This window comes from Mauremys mutica, chromosome 16 (genome assembly GCF_020497125.1).
Source record: "Mauremys mutica isolate MM-2020 ecotype Southern chromosome 16, ASM2049712v1, whole genome shotgun sequence".
NCBI classification, from domain to species: domain Eukaryota; kingdom Metazoa; phylum Chordata; order Testudines; family Geoemydidae; genus Mauremys; species Mauremys mutica.
The window spans coordinates 24,103,240-24,119,689 of record NC_059087.1 but is presented as its reverse complement, the minus strand read 5'-3'; the positions used below and the strand labels follow the sequence as shown (position 1 = coordinate 24,119,689).

General features: G+C 44.5%; 1 protein-coding gene across 3 annotated transcripts in view; it reads left to right on the top strand.

Moving 5' to 3' along the window:
• The first annotated feature begins 7,538 nt into the window (after positions 1-7,538).
• The window catches only part of SUDS3 (SDS3 homolog, SIN3A corepressor complex component), a 30,269-nt gene continuing 21,357 nt past the window's right edge, over positions 7,539-16,450 (top strand). The window contains exons 1-6 of one of the 3 annotated variants that reach the window (XM_044990159.1): positions 7,549-7,636; positions 7,678-7,880; positions 10,993-11,062; positions 12,269-12,324; positions 13,073-13,144; positions 16,069-16,088. In XM_044990159.1, the coding sequence (XP_044846094.1) occupies positions 7,715-7,880; positions 10,993-11,062; positions 12,269-12,324; positions 13,073-13,144; positions 16,069-16,088 (384 nt within the window). In that variant the 5' untranslated portion in view covers positions 7,549-7,636; positions 7,678-7,714. Of the gene's footprint in view, positions 7,881-10,992; positions 11,063-12,268; positions 12,325-13,072; positions 13,145-16,068; positions 16,089-16,450 lie in introns of all 3 variants that reach the window. The other 2 variants (XM_044990158.1, XM_044990160.1) reach the window with 2 other exon arrangements.

Sequence of the window (16,450 nt, the reverse complement as noted above, 5' to 3'; positions counted from 1 at the left end):
TGAGAGATGACAGCATGGGGTGTCTCCACAAGACTAATGCTAAACATGAGCAGTCTGGCTTAGAGGGAGCGCTACAGTAAGTGGGAGTTGGGTTTTGATCACTACAAACTTTTGCCTCAGCAATTATACGGTGTACACTTCAAAGAAATGTGTGTGACGTTTCTTTGGTAAATATAACCAGAACTTTGTAGGACATGTAAAAAGACAACATCCTTTGTGGGAAGAAGAACCAATCTGCCTCAGGCAAAGGGCAGTTGTTGAGGGTGTGTGTCACAGGGTGACTGGCAGTCCTGGCAGACTTTAAGCAGTCCTGCTTTCAGCCTCATTTGTGTCCAGTTTACCTCTCAGTCCAGGAGTCAAGTGATGGGGGGCATGTGACTAAAAATAAGGCTTGCTGGGGAGATATAAGGGCACCCTGAGTTGTCTTAAGGGATATACTTAAAGAAGATGGTTGGTTGTAGGAATAGAAGGTGTGGAGAGTGTAAGTTTGTAGGGGGTATGAGTGGTGGAGAGTGTGCCTACCAGCCAGCCAAGATAAAAGTCTCAGTAGGGACTGGGTTAAATCCTATATCCAGGGCTGTGTCCCAGCAGGAAGCTGGGTGGAAGTTATCTTGTTTTTAAGTTTATAAGACAGACTTCCAGAAAGGGAGGATTATTGTGAACCCCTACAGAGTGAAGTTTGATTAATTGGAGAAGGGAAACTGAGGCAGTAGAGGTACCCAGAGACAGAGTGGGTAAAGTACCTGTTACATATAAGAAGTCACAAAGATGTTGAAGAGGAATGATGAATCAGAGAGAGGCAAGGTGTCTGACTCCTGGAAAGTTGGAAGGCATTTCAAGCATAAGGAAGGTGGTGTAATTCTATTAATAACTCTAATATACAGTAGTAATATTTACAAGGGTGTTTTTCACGTAAGACTCTCAAAGTACTTTCATGTACGGTGCTACGGGCATACATCACCATTGAAATATGGTTGGAATTCAACAACCACATAGTGCACAGAATGCTGTGAAACACTGAAGAGAGGGAAGCTTTGGCCAAGACACAAAACCGCACGGGATCTCCCAAGTCTACATAGAGCTGAAAAGATCTGTTTTTAAGGTCTCACATAAAAGAGCTACATGTGGTAAACTGTACAATATTCCATTTCTCTACCACAGAAGAACCAAAGTCTGAGTGGTTGTTGCTGAATGTTATGGAGAAATGCCAGAGCTGAGTGTAGGACCTTGCAAGCTTGGCCAATAATATTTACTTACATTAATTCTCAAGGGTACTGCAAGTCAACATTTGTTAATGTTTGCAAGGAGAGCGATCCTTGGCTTAAATGTGTTATAGAAGGGGTAAAGCATTACACGTATTAAATCAGGGGTTGGCAACCTTTCAGAAGTGGTGTGCTGAGTTTCCATTTGTTCACTCTAATTTAAGGCTTTGCGTGCCGGTAATGCATTTTAACGTTTTTTAGAAGGTCTCTCTATAAGTCTATAATATATAACCAAACTACTGTTATATGTAAAGTAAACAAGGTTTTCAAAATGTTTCAGAAGCTTTATTTAAAATTAAATTAAAATGCAGATTTTATCAGTTTAGTGCGATCCTTGCCCTTGCTTTTCCTTGCTGAGTTTTCCAGTGTCTGGCACATATTTGGATACTTTAAGCTGCACACAGGCTTCTGAGTGATCAGTTGTTAACCGGCTCAGAGAGGGACAGAGGACAGATTTCAAGTAAAATACCTGTTCACACAGGTATGTGGATCCATATGCTGAAAGCATTGCAAATGCAATTTTCTTCAAACAGTTAAATTTCACTGGCAGGGACGTCCAGCAGGTCAGAATAGAGGCCCCATGATCTCTCTTGGTAGCCTCAAGTGTGCTCTGCAGATCCACAAACTTTGATGTCCACAATTCTGAGCTTTTTAACTGAATGAGCTGCATTTCGAAATCTTCAACACCCATCCACTGAAATACAGACAAATCCAAGTCGCTTTCGTTGAACTTTTCAGGTTTAATTAGAAAAGAAAGCATTGGGCCAAATTGCTGGAAATCTTGAAATCTGTCAGAAAATTCTGATTCCAGTTCTTGCATGTACTTTCCAATCTCATCGACATTGACAGTGCAATGTGTCAATAGTTTTTTTTTATGAGTTGGAAGTAGCAGAAAGTAGAAGTTTGAATATCCCTGGAAAAACCTGCTAGTTTCACAACAAATGCTTTCCAGGCTTCATAAAGATCCAGAACTGTTTGCCCTGCCCCCTGGAGACAGAGGTTGAGTTTGTTTAGGTGAGCGGTGATATCAGTTAGAAACATGAACTTACACAGCCATTTGTCATCATCCAGTTCGGGATAGTTTTGTTCTTTTTCGGACAAGAAGGCCTTGAGTGCATCAAAACCGTTTACAAAGCACACCAAAACCTTGCCATGACTTAGCCACCAAATGTTGCTGTGAAGTGGGATGTCGTTCTAAGCACTGTCCATCTCTTCTACCAGTGCTTGATATTGTCTGTGAGTCAAAGCAGATCGAGCAACAAGGAAATTCACAATTCGCACCACTGTATTCATCACATTATTAAGCTCTGAATTAGAAATTTTAGCACACAGGTTTTCTTGATGGATGGTACAGTGAAATTTGACTGTCGGACGGCCAATTTGAGCTTCAAGTAACTTTACAAATCCCTTCTGTTTTCCGACCATGGCAGGAGCACCATCTGTTGTCACACAAAATATTTTTGTGATGTTAACTCCTCGTTCTTCAAAATGGTTTACAAAGCTTTCCAGTATATCTTCCCCCTTTGTTGTGCCATGCAGGGGTTTTAGGCAACAGAGTTCCTCTTGGATTTCATCGGAAGCACAATATCTTGCAACAACTGCCAAACGTGGAACGTCATTTATATCCATGCTCTCATCAACTGCAACACTAAAGACTGCTGTGTCTTACAATGCGGTCGTCTGCTTTTCCTTAATGTTTTCTGCCATTTCACTTATGCGTCTCTCAACTGTTCTGGCAGAGATGGGCAGTTCTTTTATTCTAGATATGATTGTATCTTTATTTGGCAAATCATTAACAAAATCTCCGAACTGCTGAGAAAAATTTTATATATATGTAAACAGTTTTTTTGCAGTGCACTGTGCAATCTTGTAACTTCCTTCTGTAGCTTGATTTTTACTTACACTTAAGCTTTTAAAAACACTGCCTTGCTTCTCAGAGGCTGCTACTGCCTTTTTGATTGATTGGCGATAGAAGGCAGGCACAAGGTCAAACACAGTGTGGTCTGATATAAGCAACTTTAAGATGGGGGTGCTGAGCTGCACCCCCTCTTGCCTCGTGTGCAACCCTCACTGTCCCAAGCTGGGGACAGTGGGCCACAGCGCGGAGGCTGCAGAGCACTGATCCAAGGCCAGGAACAGAGCCCAGGTTGGCCTGCTGGGACTCCAGGCCAGAAAGCAGGCTGAGCAAGGCTGGCGATCCAGACCCCGGCTGGCAGGAGGTCAGCGGCTGGAACCCCAGATCGGCAGCTGAGGTGAGTGGAGCTGGCGGGTGGCTGGTAGGGCTGAGCAGGGCCGGAGGCCTGGACCCTGTCTGGCAGGGGGCCTGCACTGGAACTCCAACCAGAAGCAAGGTGAGTGGGACTGGCGGCGGGACCCCAGCTGGCAAGGGGCCAGCAGCAGGAACCCCAGAGCAGCGGCAGGCTGAGCGGCTCAGACCGCCCCCACTCAGGGGTTTCAGCCACCGGCTCCTGCCAGCCGGGGTCTCAGCCCGCTGCCAGCCTGCGGTTCCTTCACCCAGGCCCACAGCGGGTGCTGAGTGGGACTGGTAGTGGGACCCTGGCTGGCAGGAGCCGGGGGCGGAAACCCCAGAGCGGCGGCGGGCTGAGCGGCTCAGCCCACGCCACATGCCATCAAAAATCAGCTCGCGCGCCACCTTGGCATGTGTGCCTAGGTTGCCGACCCCTGTATTAAATTGTTATACTCATTCTGTTCATAATAATGGGTAGAACCTGATGACCTTCATGGCTTGTCAGAACCCAGGTTTACTAGTTTTGGCTCACTCTGCAAGTTTTGTGTGCCATCATTCCTTTAATTTGAGTATTCCTTCTCCTGGTTGGTGTTTACACTAGGAAGGACACTGATGTTTCAGTGACTCAACATCAAGTGACTTTGGGGGAACATATTTTTGCAAATATTATGGTAAGTGCTCAGTTGCAGTTCTGATCATACAAGTCAATCAATACCTTTTAGGAGTTTTGTTCTCGCATAAAAGGACTAAACCAGATTCAAGTTTGTTTTTATGTTTTTACCATACTCATGCTGATTGGGGGTCACAGCATCACATCTTTAATCCTGCAATTAGCTCTGTGCAGACCAAAGTGCCTGCCTCCGTGGATATGATAGCTGGGACTGTGGGAAGGGTATTTGGAATATTCAGAAATTAGAAGACTGATATGCTCTGAAAGATGCTAATGGTTTATAATGGATTAAACCCACTCCTGCAATGTATGTATGGAAGCTGTTATTCGTAGGTGTGATGTAGTGACGTCAGTTCATGGATGTGATATCCCAACACACCAGTGACAGCTTGTCAATGACACAGGAGGGTGAGTGTGTGAAAAGTAGACAGGAAAAGGAGGAAAGAATGGGAGAGGTGCCCCTTTCACTTCAGTCCTCATTCCTATAACACCCTGCTCAGTACATGATCCTGAGTAGCTGATGATGAGCAGAACCAGATCATCAGAATCATTGTGGTTTTTGTGCCATAGATGTTATAAACAACCACTAGAGTGAATGAGGTAATCATACTAATTTTCCATTGGGCCAGGGAGGAGGTGAACCCATCCCTCCAGATCTGAGAAGCCTTGCAGAGACCTCCTCCCCATCTGAAAAGTAAATCTCCTGGGGCAGGAGCATTGCAACCAGTGGACAAGGAAATTGTCTGTCTGAATCTGAAGTATGTCACAATGCGTGTTTTTTACACTGGAACAAAAAATAGCCACAGCTGAACCGCTTTACACAAGCTGTTGGGAAGTACAAGGCAAGAGAATCCTTGACAGCTCTTCTGCGCCCTCTGTTGTCTCCTTCCAAGCAGTAAGGGAGATTTTACTTTTATGTGGCAGGTGCTCTCTACAGATCCCAAAGCATTTTAAGAACCAGGTCTTAATGCCATACAAAAACTGCTCCTGTTTAAAAGTGTTTTTAAAATCACATTTAAATGGTGCAAACCCCCTTGTGAACACACTTCAATTGCTACAAGACAGTTACAAAAGATCTAGCTTAAGTTGGTCAGTTACCAAATGAAGCTAAATTGATAGTTATATACATACAGACCCACTGAATGCAGCTCCCTCTGAGGTACCAGTCTCCTGTTGCAGTCTTAGCTTCTTTCTATGTTATTTTGATAGCTTTTTCAATTCTGCTTCTGTCGTACACTTCCATGGAGGGCTGGCTTTAGGCTGATCCCCCCGACTCCCTGGAATCAGGCCCCGCGCCTTAGGTGCCTTTTTAAATTTTTTTACTCACCCAGCAGCGGTCCGGGTCTTCGGCGGCACTTCGGCAGCAGGGGAGTCCTTCACTCGCTCCGGGTCTTTGGCGGCATTTTGGTGGTGGGGGGTCTGCAGAAGGACCCCCCTGCCTCCTAAGTGCTGCTGAAGACCCAGACCGCCGCCAGGTTTAGGCTGATCCCCCCGACTCCCTGGAATCAGGCCCCGCGCCTTAGGCGCCTTTTTAATTTTTTTTACTCACCCAGCAGCGGTCCGGGTCTTCGGCGGCACTTCGGCAGCAGGGGAGTCCTTCACTCGCTCCGGGTCTTTGGCAGCATTTTGGTGGTGGGGGGTCTGCAGAAGGACCCCCCTGCCTCCTAAGTGCTGCTGAAGACCCAGACCGCCGCCAGGTATTCGAATCGGGTCCCGCAGTTCCTAAAGCCGGCCCTGCTTCCATGTTAACCTTGGTCTATTTCATTGCCTCTTGCCCTGGGGGTTCCAGTCTAATGCCTGTCTTGCTATGTTATTCAGAACTTTTCTCCATGTGTGTCCTAGCCATCTCCATTTTATTTCCATAATTTCCTGTCCTACCAGTTTATTTCATACTCCTACAGAGTTCTTTATCATGTTTTCTCTGGCCATCTGATATCGAGGACTTTTCTGAGGCAGCTATTTATGAGAACTTGGAGTTTAGATAGTAAGATCTTAAGCCTCCAAGTTTCAGCACCATACAGTAATAACACAGGCTTTTGCTAAAAGTCTGTCTTATTAATCTCTCCTAATGGCAGCGGTTCCCATACCCCATATCATTTTTGTTGCCCTTTTCTGAACCTTTTCCAATTCTAATATCTCTTTTTTGAGATGGAGTGACCACATCTGCATGCAGTATTTAAGATGTGGGCATATCATGGATTTATATAGAGGCAATATATTTTCTATCTTACTATCTATCCCTTTCTTAATGATTCCCAACATTCTGTTTGCTTTTTTGACTGCAGCTGCACATTGAGTGGATGTTTTCAGAGAACTATCCACAATGACGCCAAGATCTCTTTCTTGAGTGGTAACAGCTAATTTAGATCCCATAATTTTATATGCATAGTTGAGATTATGCTTTCCAATGTGCATTACTTTGCATTTATCAACACTGAATTTCAGCTGCCATTTTGTTGCCCAGTCACCCAGTTTTGAGAGAGCCTTTTGTAGCTCTTCGCAATCTGCCTGGGACTTAACTATCTTGAGTAGTTTTGTATCATCTGCAAATATTGCCACTTCACTGTTTACCCCTTTTTCCAGATCATTTATGAATATGTTGAGAATAGGAGTGGGCCCAGTACAGACCCATGGGGGACACCACTATTTAGCTCTTTCCGTTCTGAAAACTGACCATTTATTCCTACCCTTTGTTTCTTATCTTTTAACTGGTTACCGATCCATGAGAGCACTTTCCCTTGTCCCATGACAGCTTACCTTGCTTAATAGCCTTTGGTGAGGGACCCTGTCAAAGGCTTTCTGAAAATCTAGTATCAGAGGGGTAGCCGTGTAGCTTGCATCCGAAGAAGTGGGTATTCACCCACGAAAGCTCATGCTGCAAAACGTCTGTTAGTCTATAAGGTGCCACAGGATTCTTTGCTGCTTCTGAAAATCTAGATACACTGTCTCTACTGGATCACCTTGGTCCACACGCTTGCTGACCTCCTCAGCGAGTTCTAGTAGCCTGGCGAGGCGTGTGATTTCCCTTTACAAAAACCAGCTTGACGCTGCCCCAACACCATGTTCCTCGCTCACAATTCAGGTCTGTGGGCACTGAAGTCAGGCTTATGGGCGCCGCCTCAGCCTGAGCCCTGCCTGCCGCCCGCCCACTCACTACCCGGCCCTGGGACCCGCCCCGCGCCCAACAGGACTCAGCGGGGAGCCACGCGGGGTCCGCCCGCCCTGGAGCTAGGCCGGGTTTCGAACCTGCCGCTCCCCCTCGCGAGGGGCCCCGCCCCCGCCCTCCCGGGCCGAGCTCCCGACTCCGCCCATTTCTCCCCGGATTTAGGTGTCCCGCGCATTCGCCTGCGCGAGGCCCTGCGCAGGCAGCCCCTGGGACCCGGAAGTGGCGCGCCGAGCTGAGGTCCTCGCCCAGCTGCCGCCGAGTCCGAGTCCCGGCTGAGGCGGCGGGAGCAGGAGAGTCCGAGTCCCGGCTGAGGCGGCGGCGGCGGGAGCAGGAGAGTCCGAGTTCCGGCCGGGCCGCGTCCCGCCGCTATGAGCGCGGCCGGGCTGGTGTCTCCCGCGCCGCCGGCCCCTGTCCCGGCGGGGCTGCCCCCCGCCGCGCTGCCCGCCGGCCCCGAGTACTACGAGGAGGAGGAGCTGGAGAGCGCCGAGGAGGAGGACGGCGAGCGCAGCGGCCGGGCCCGGGACTCCGACGAGGGTGAGTGGCTCCCCCCGCCCTCCTCGCAGCGGGCAGAGGGGCTGGGGTGAAAGTGGGGAAGGGGAGAGGGAGAGCGGCGCTGGGGGGGGGGAGAGCGTGGGGCTGGGGTGAAAGTGGGGAAGGGAGAGCGGCGCTGGGGGGGGAGGGAGAGCGGCGCTGGGGGGGGAGGGAGAGCGGCGCTGGGGGGGGGGAGAGCGTGGGGCTGGGGTGAAAGTGGGGAAGGGAGAGCGGCGCTGGGGGGGGGGAGAGCGTGGGGCTGGGGTGAAAGTGGGGAAGGGAGAGCGGCGCTGGGGGGGGGAGAGAGCGTGGGGCCGGGGTGAAAGTGGGGAAGGGAGAGCGGCGCTGGGGTGCACCAGGAGATGGGGTCAGACGGTTTGATGGCTTGGCAGGTGGCCAAGCAGCCCAAGGTGGGGCGCGGGTGCCTGAGTGATCCTGGGGAGTAGGAACGTGTGGCAGAAGAAATTCAAGGTGTCACTGCACTAGTGGGAGAGGAAGAAGTTTGGCTGAGGAATTGATTTAACAGCTTGGTGGTGAAGGGCGTGAGCCCAGGTGAAGTGGGATAATAGAGGCAGTGGTGAGTGTTCGCAGAGGAGGTTGGGGATTCAGGGGCATAGGATCAGATGAGTTGGATGGATAAAATGATCCAGGGCAAGAGGAAGCTAGCAGGGTTATTGGGATAAGGAGATGGGGAAAAGAGAAATAGAGAAGGGGGATGTAAACTCAAAGAGCTTGGCTTGTTTAGCCTAACCAAAAGAAGGCCGAGGGGAGATATGATTGTTCTCTCTAAATATATCAGAGGAATAAATACCAGGGAGGGAGAGGAATTATTTAAGCTCAGTACCAATGTGGACACAAGAACAAAGGGATATAAACTGGCCATCAGGAAGTTTAGACTTGAAATTAGATGAAGGTTTCTAACCATTAGAGGAGTGAAATTCTGGAACAGCCTTCCAAGGGGAGTAATGGAGGCAAAAGACACATCTGGCTTCAAGACTAAGCTTGATAAGTTTATGGAGGGGATGGTATAATGGGGTAGCCTAATTTTGGCAATTAATTTGTCTTTGACTATTAGCGGTAAATATGCCCAATGGCTTGTGATGGGATGTTAGATGGGGTGGGATCTGAGTTACTACAGAGAATTCTTTCCTGGGTGTCTGGCTGGTGAGTCTTGCCCACATGCTCAGGGTTTAGCTGATCGCCGTATTTGGGGTTGGGAAGGAATTTTCTTCCAGGGCAGATTGGCAGAAGCCCTGGGGGTTTTTCACCTTCCTCTGCAGCGTGGGGCACAGGTCACTTGCTGGAAGATTCACTGCTCCTTGAAGTCTTTAAACCATGATTTGAGGACTTCAGTGGCTCAGACACATGTTTGATACAGGAGTGGGTGGGTGAGATTCTGTGGCCTGTAGGTCAGAATAGATGATCATAATGGTGCAGTAGGTCAGAATAGATGATCATAATGGTCCCTTCTGACTTTAAAGTCTATAATTCTATTAATAGAGAATTGGAGGAGGGCCTCCAATATGATCAGAAAAGGTACCAGGGTAGAGGAGGGATTTAATGGGAACACTAAGAAGAGGTGGTTGGGTGGGAGAGGGATAGTGAAAGGACAAAGTAAGAACATGGCAGTAGGGGTGTCATTTGACTTTGTTTCAGTGGTATACAAATAACAGAAGAAGAGACATGCTCCAGGGATTGGGAAGAAAGGGTATGGGTGGGGGGTACAGAATGGTGAAATGAGGGAAATGACTCAGAAGGTTAGGGGAGGGACTCTTGGGGGGATACAAGGGGAAGAAGAGGGAGGAAGAAATGAGCCATGCACAAAGTTGAGACACACTCTTGGGAGTGAGAGGGAGGCGGTGATGCTGTGAAAGGGAAGCATCTGCTTTGTGCTCTCATTCCTTCATATTTCAATTTAAGTCTAGTTGCTTTAAACATCTCATTGTGGCAAATCATGAAAGCATTAGTGTGTTCAAGGCTTTTCTGAAGTTCCAGCTTGATATCCTAGGGTGGGGAGGGTGAGGGTGTTTTTAAGGACTCTTCATCTTTGCATAGTCCTTCCCTTTTGATGTTTAGAGTCGTCATAAATCATTTTAAACACACCCAGTATGGCTAAAACTTATTGTGATGTGTTTGAATTAAAATACCAAGGCTTCATCAGTTTGTTTTAGGAGATGTGGCCCTCTCTAGCATGGTCTGCTGTAGATATCTCTTTTGATACCTATTGGATACATTGAGTTTTATCTTAACACAAGAAGCCTGAAGTGTTTGGTAATTTAAGGAAGAAATCTGAGAAGGGGAGATGGAATTAGAGACTGAAGTTCCCAGTCCACAGAATAGCTTTCCAACTCTACCCTTCCAATATGTCTAATCCCTGATTTGACGGGATGAACTCTAGAAGTGAGAAGGTAGTTAACTGTGTCCATTCAGTCTTTTCAAGACAAATTAGAAGAGCTGCAGAGAATTTGCAATGCGGCATTAACCTGTTTTATCAGTGTCAGACAAAGCTGTAGTTAGTCTTTTGATGTATATAGATACTGAAGTACAGGTTTGAGAAGACTAGGTGAAATAACATTACTTTAATTATATCTTCAGTGGGCCCCTTGTCTCCGTTGCAAACCACTGTGGAAGTTAGTATAATTATCACTCTGCTTTGTAGTGCTGTAGGTCTATGGGAGTTAAGGATTGAAGCAGCAGGTCAGGATTAAAGCTATAAGGAGGAAGCCTGCAAAGCACTGGTGGTGCTATGCCTGGTTCAAATTAATGATGTCAGGCCCTTGCATTTAAAAATGCTAATACAATTTGATTTCATCCAAAAAATGAAGTGGAGTGAGTGTGAGGAAATCACAAGAGTATTCTATGTCAAAAACCGACTCATTTTGATATACTACTAAAATTCCTTCTAAATGTTTGAGCACCCGTCTTGAACAGCTTATGTGTCGGAAACATGTGCGGTGGTTTGAATCACCTCCACAATTGGAAATGTCAAAATATACCCTTTTTTTGGCTGCACTAAATTAATTTGGAATAACTACACATGTGCCACAATCACTCGTTTCTTTAAAAATTTATTTGATTTGTTTGGTGTTATCAAATCTCTCTTCCCCTTGTTCAGATACTGAGGATGCTAGTGAAACTGACTTGGCAAAGCATGATGAAGAGGACTATGTAGAAATGAAAGAACAGTAAGTAATGTCCCCCTTCCTCCTCAACCAAAAACATTTTTCTGGTGTCCAAGAGGCTGGTCTACATTACAAAGTTACGTTGGCTTAAATACATCACTTGGCTGTGAAAAATGTCATGACCTGTATGATGTAATTAAGCTGCCCTAAGCCCTGGTGTAGACTTTGCTATGTCAGTGGAAGAATTCTTTTCTTGACCTAGCTACTGCCTCTTGGAGAGGTGGATTTACTACCATGATGGAAAACCCCTTCCGTTGCTGTAGTAAGTATCTACACTACAACGGCGCAGCTGTGCCCACTGTAACACTTCTAGTGTAGACATATCCTGAGATTTTTAACTCTAAGATAGAGACTGACATTCTGATTGCATAGTGCCTCGCCCAACAGGGATAGCTAATGATTTATTGGACTCACTAGGATTCTCTTGCCACACATACAAACTACTTAACCTGTTCAAGAACCTGCACTTTGGCTACTCTCCTTCTGGACAAAAAGAGGTGGCTATGACTTTCTTGGAGACATTCAACTTCGGTCCATATATTGTCCAGAAGGGCACACTTGGTACATTCTAAACAGAGAAGACACCCACTGCATGCTCTTGCATAGTACAATACCAACAATGCTAGCCCAGTAATCCAGACTTTCTGGACTCTGAGAGCCTAGTAAAACAGGTTTTCTTGATCTTTAAATGCATTTGTAGCATTCAGTAGTCTCTCACTTATTGACAAAGATGTTTTATGCTTGGCAAGAAGGATGAACTTAAGTTAAAACCACAGATCTTCGAGGCAGGAGATCAGAGTTCTGTTCGTGGCTTTGCCACAGGTTTACTCTTAACTTCCGTTGCATGGGTATTGGGGAAGACTTATAAGGCATGGAAGTAGCCTCTTCTTACAGATGGGGAACTAAGGCACAAAGATTGAGACTTGTCAGAGGTTAAGATGACAAAATGATTCTGTGGTACTGTTCTTTATATCAGTGGATCAAAACATCTTGCAACAGTTATTTCTGAGGTTCCCAGCATAACCTTTCTTGGTTTATTTTGGGATTAAATAGGCCATACCCTTTTTAAACTTTACAATACTTCTTGTAAAAGGCTTTTCAGGAGCACCTCTTTACTTGGTGAGAGAGTGAAATGGATTTATTCACCTAAGCATATGGTGAAATAAAGTGTGGTTGACCTGTTTATGTAATATTGCCCTCTCTTTGCAGGATGTATCAGGACAAACTGGCATCTCTTAAGAGGCAGTTACAACAATTGCAGGAAGGTAGGGTTTAAAATGAGGTGGTTATTTTTTTTTTCTGACAATTTTCAGTTTCTAAAAAGTGTCTAAGTGGAAGGTGAGAAACGACAGTAGCAATGTCCTGAAAGTGCTGTCCATAGAAGATGGACACACTATTTTGTTCTGTGTGCAGTAGAAGGAGGGCTTGAAATGATGTTTACATTTTAGTGAGGAGGTCACTTTCTTCAATACTTTCACTTGTTTGATGGTTTTGCAGTTAAATGAGGTATAGGAAATGTGAGGGCTTGTGTTTCACCTACTTGTGGTAGGGTTTTTAAATGAGATGTACCTCATAGCCCCCTAGAAAAATGTTCCTTGAGACGGCGACCACTAGGAAAAGTTGCTGTTAGAGCTCATGGGTCTTCTCATACATCTTCATTCTTCACTGGTATAGTCCATACTTCCTATTTATTTCCCTTTCTGTATGTAATGTGCCTTTGGCAGCTTCCTGCCTTTGGGAGACTGCATGATACCTCTCAAACACTTATGACACTAGTTACAAAACAAATTCAGCCATCTCCTGCCATGCACACAAGTGGATGGTGCTGCTACACAAATATTCTGGCTGGTTTTTGGGAAGCAAGGTAGCAGTCGTCTATTTTAGGCTTTTTTTTCCTTCAATAAATGTATACTTTTCTCAAATACTAAATTTACCTAGAAAGTATGAACTATCTAAGATTGCCATAGGGTCATATTGTTTTCCAATATTCAATCTGCAACTTATTTCAAATAGGTACTTTGCAAGAATATCAAAAAAGAATGAAAAAACTGGATCAGCAATACAAGGAACGGATACGGAATGCAGGTGAGCTGGATTTTTGTTTTAAAAAATAATGCATGCAAGGACCTTTGATTTATGTAGATGCCTCACAGATTAGATTAGAATCACACCCGAGAAACATGACATGGATTCAATACTAGGAGAACAGGGTTGGCAGGAGCAAAAGATTCTCCAGTCTTTCACTCTTTTTGGTGACGCTCAATAGCTTCTTTGCTGAATATGCATAAGGCATAACAGAATTCATCATGCTTTTCTGCAGGTGTATTGGCTAACTATAATATGTTGATCAGTAAACAGCAGTCTTGACTGGGCACTTGTATACCTACAGTTCAAGTAATAAGATCCCACTTAGACGTGATGTGCCGAGTCTTCATTTATTCACTCTAATTTAAGGTTTCACATGCCAGTAATACATTTTAACGTTTTTAGAAGTTCTTTTTATAAGTCTATAATATATAACTAAATGATTGTTGTATGTAAAGTAAATAAGGTTTTTAAAATGTTTAAGAAACTTCATTTAAAATTAAATTAAAACGCAGAACCAACCGGACCAGTGGCCAGGACCCGAGCAGTGTGAGTGCCACTGAAAATCAGCTCGCGTGCCTAAGGTTACCTACCTCTGGTCTAATGTGACCTCATGTAAATTATAGCATTTAACTTCTTTTAATCTTCCAATACACCTTCTTTCAAACCTCCTGTTGTAGTGATTCCTTCCAACAAGAGGGGCATGCAGTGGGGGCTAGAAGCTTCCTGAAGAGCTCACTGCTTGTGCTTTGGAATTGGTTAGAGACTTTGCTCTAGAGCAGCATTGTCTTACATGGCTGGGAGGGTTGGGCATGCTGCTTGCTAATCACACCGCAGCTTACTGGCCCAGGATCAAAGGACCGAATTAGTCTCTAGGTATCTACTGTTTGACCATGAGGCCAGTAGCAGTGCTACTTTAATTGTGAAGCTGTTGCTAGGACACTCAGTAATCTTTCTATGTAAAACTTAATGTATCAAAGTATGTTAATGTAATTCAAAATTTCCAATAGCGGTTATGGGAAGTTGTCAGGGAAACAGGCTGCCATACTGTGCTTCTAGAGTGAGTAGTTCAGAAATTAAATTAGCTCTTGTTCACTCATTCCTATGTAGGTTTTTATCTTCCACTAAATTAGAGATGCTTTCTCAGAAGAATGTGTGGGAGTCAGCAATGAAAATGTAGCAGTGTTCTTCCACCCTTCAGCATTGAGGGATAAAACCTTGTAATGCTGTACAGATACCGAGGCCATTTTGCACTGCAGTATGTTTATACTGTGGGTTCTGGTATCACTGTTAAAATCCAGTAACATCTCAGGTGAGCACTGACCATCATGTGAATGATGCACAACCAGTGTTTCTAGGACTGTATTTGTCACCTCAAAGAACTTGCCAGTGCAACTCGAATTGGACTGATCTCTTCCTCTTGCTCACTGCAGGAATTTGTCTTCAAGTGTTGAAGATAAATTTGATGTAGTTTAGAGTTGGACTACAGCAGTATTTTTGTTTTTTCATAATCTGTTAATGTCGGGCTAAACACACTCTCTTGTAGTGTACCCTGGGTTGGCAGAGATCAATGAGATCTTTGCTGCAGTGGCAGAGTTCTTCCGTTGCGGGACAGATGGTGTTAACTTTCACCCTTGTGATAAAACTCCTGCTGCCAACTACAGCAATATTGGGAAGAGGGGCAGTTGAAATTTTTGTTCTTGCCCTGTCTGCATTTTTATTTGGCTCTGTCTAATGTGTAAAAAAATTCTCAGTTCTTTGGACTCTCATTTTTTGGTTATATCTGTAAAAGAAGCTTTTGTTCTGTATCTAAGCTTTCATTGTACCAGTGGCAAAGCCCTTAAGAAATTGAAAGACTGGCCTTCGTTGCCTCATTGTCATTTCTGGCCTTGGCGAACAAAAATTTGTTTAATCTTTATATGGCTTCCTGGTGCATATAAATTCTTACCTAAAATAGATCACAACTATAATTCTCTAATGCTATTAGTTTGTTCATTGAAACAAGTTTAACGCACCTGTTCTGTTCAGAACTTACCTATTGTTCCTAGCTCTTGCTGCGTGCCAGGGTTTGAAGATCACAATTATTAATATTTGATTCAGTGAAGTAAAAACTGATCAAGAGCCTTAGTTTTACTTTGAATTTGTCGTCACAGCATTGAGTGAAATCCTCATTTTGGGATGTGAATCCTCCAGTAAACCTGCTCAGTTTGAAATTAGTGGGGAATTTTGCCACTGATTTCATTAGGAGCAGGATTGCTGCACTCATGGGCAATACTCTTCCCTGATCTCAATGTATGAACTGAATTATGTAATTGAGACAGGCTATAACTTGCTTTCAGTGGTGCATTAATATGCTCCTAATCTGCTGTGGGGCATGGGCCACCTCATGTCTGTTAACTCAAATTGATGAAAGGGCTTTTCTGCCAGAGAAGTGCTGCTGAAGCAATGACAGCTGGGCCTAGTGAAATCTGTTTAAACCATGGTTCTTTTGCAGAGCATTCATCTGGCAGTGTCAGCTGCATCTTTCAAGTTTTTGTTTTCATTTGGAAAGCTAAATCTAGTGCCAACTTTTTAAATAGCATCTTAAGCTAGAAAAATGCCCAACTGCCTTCTAAATGCCATTAAATATGGCAGCTTGGCCCAACAGAAATGGATCAGAAATGGGACACTGCTCTACCACCTGTGGTTTAAATACACCTACAAAATGTCAGCCTACAATATACTCTCACAGAAATTTTGGCACATGTATGCTGGAATCAACAATGTAGAACTATAAAATGTGCATCAAAATGGGATAGATGTGTACAGTTTACGCCACCTTTTTTGGCTGTAAAACGGAGTTACTTAGTAAGTCAAGTTGTTGTTGTGTGTCTTGTAAGGATAATAAAGTGATGCTAACTAGACCTGTATCTTTTGTCTTTCAGAACTTTTCCTCCAGTTGGAAGTAAGTGTTCATGTGTTCTTAACTTCTAGAAATAAAATACCAGTCTATTTTTTTTAAGCGTAGTATCGTATCATGTGGTAGCGTTTTTGTGTGTGTGTGTTTGTGAAATCTATGTAGACCTTTTCTTTATTTAAAATTGATTACCATAGCTGAGAGATAGTATACACTGCTATCAATACTACTCAAGTAACTACTGAAGGTTGTTTAAAAAAATAGTGACTAAAAATAGCCATTTATGGGATTTTTTTTTAACATTGGCTATGTATTTAGGTAAATCACTTAACTGGTCTTCCTTCATTTAACCTACCTGCAAAATGGATAAATTATACTGACTGCATAATATTGAGGATTGCTCTGTTAAA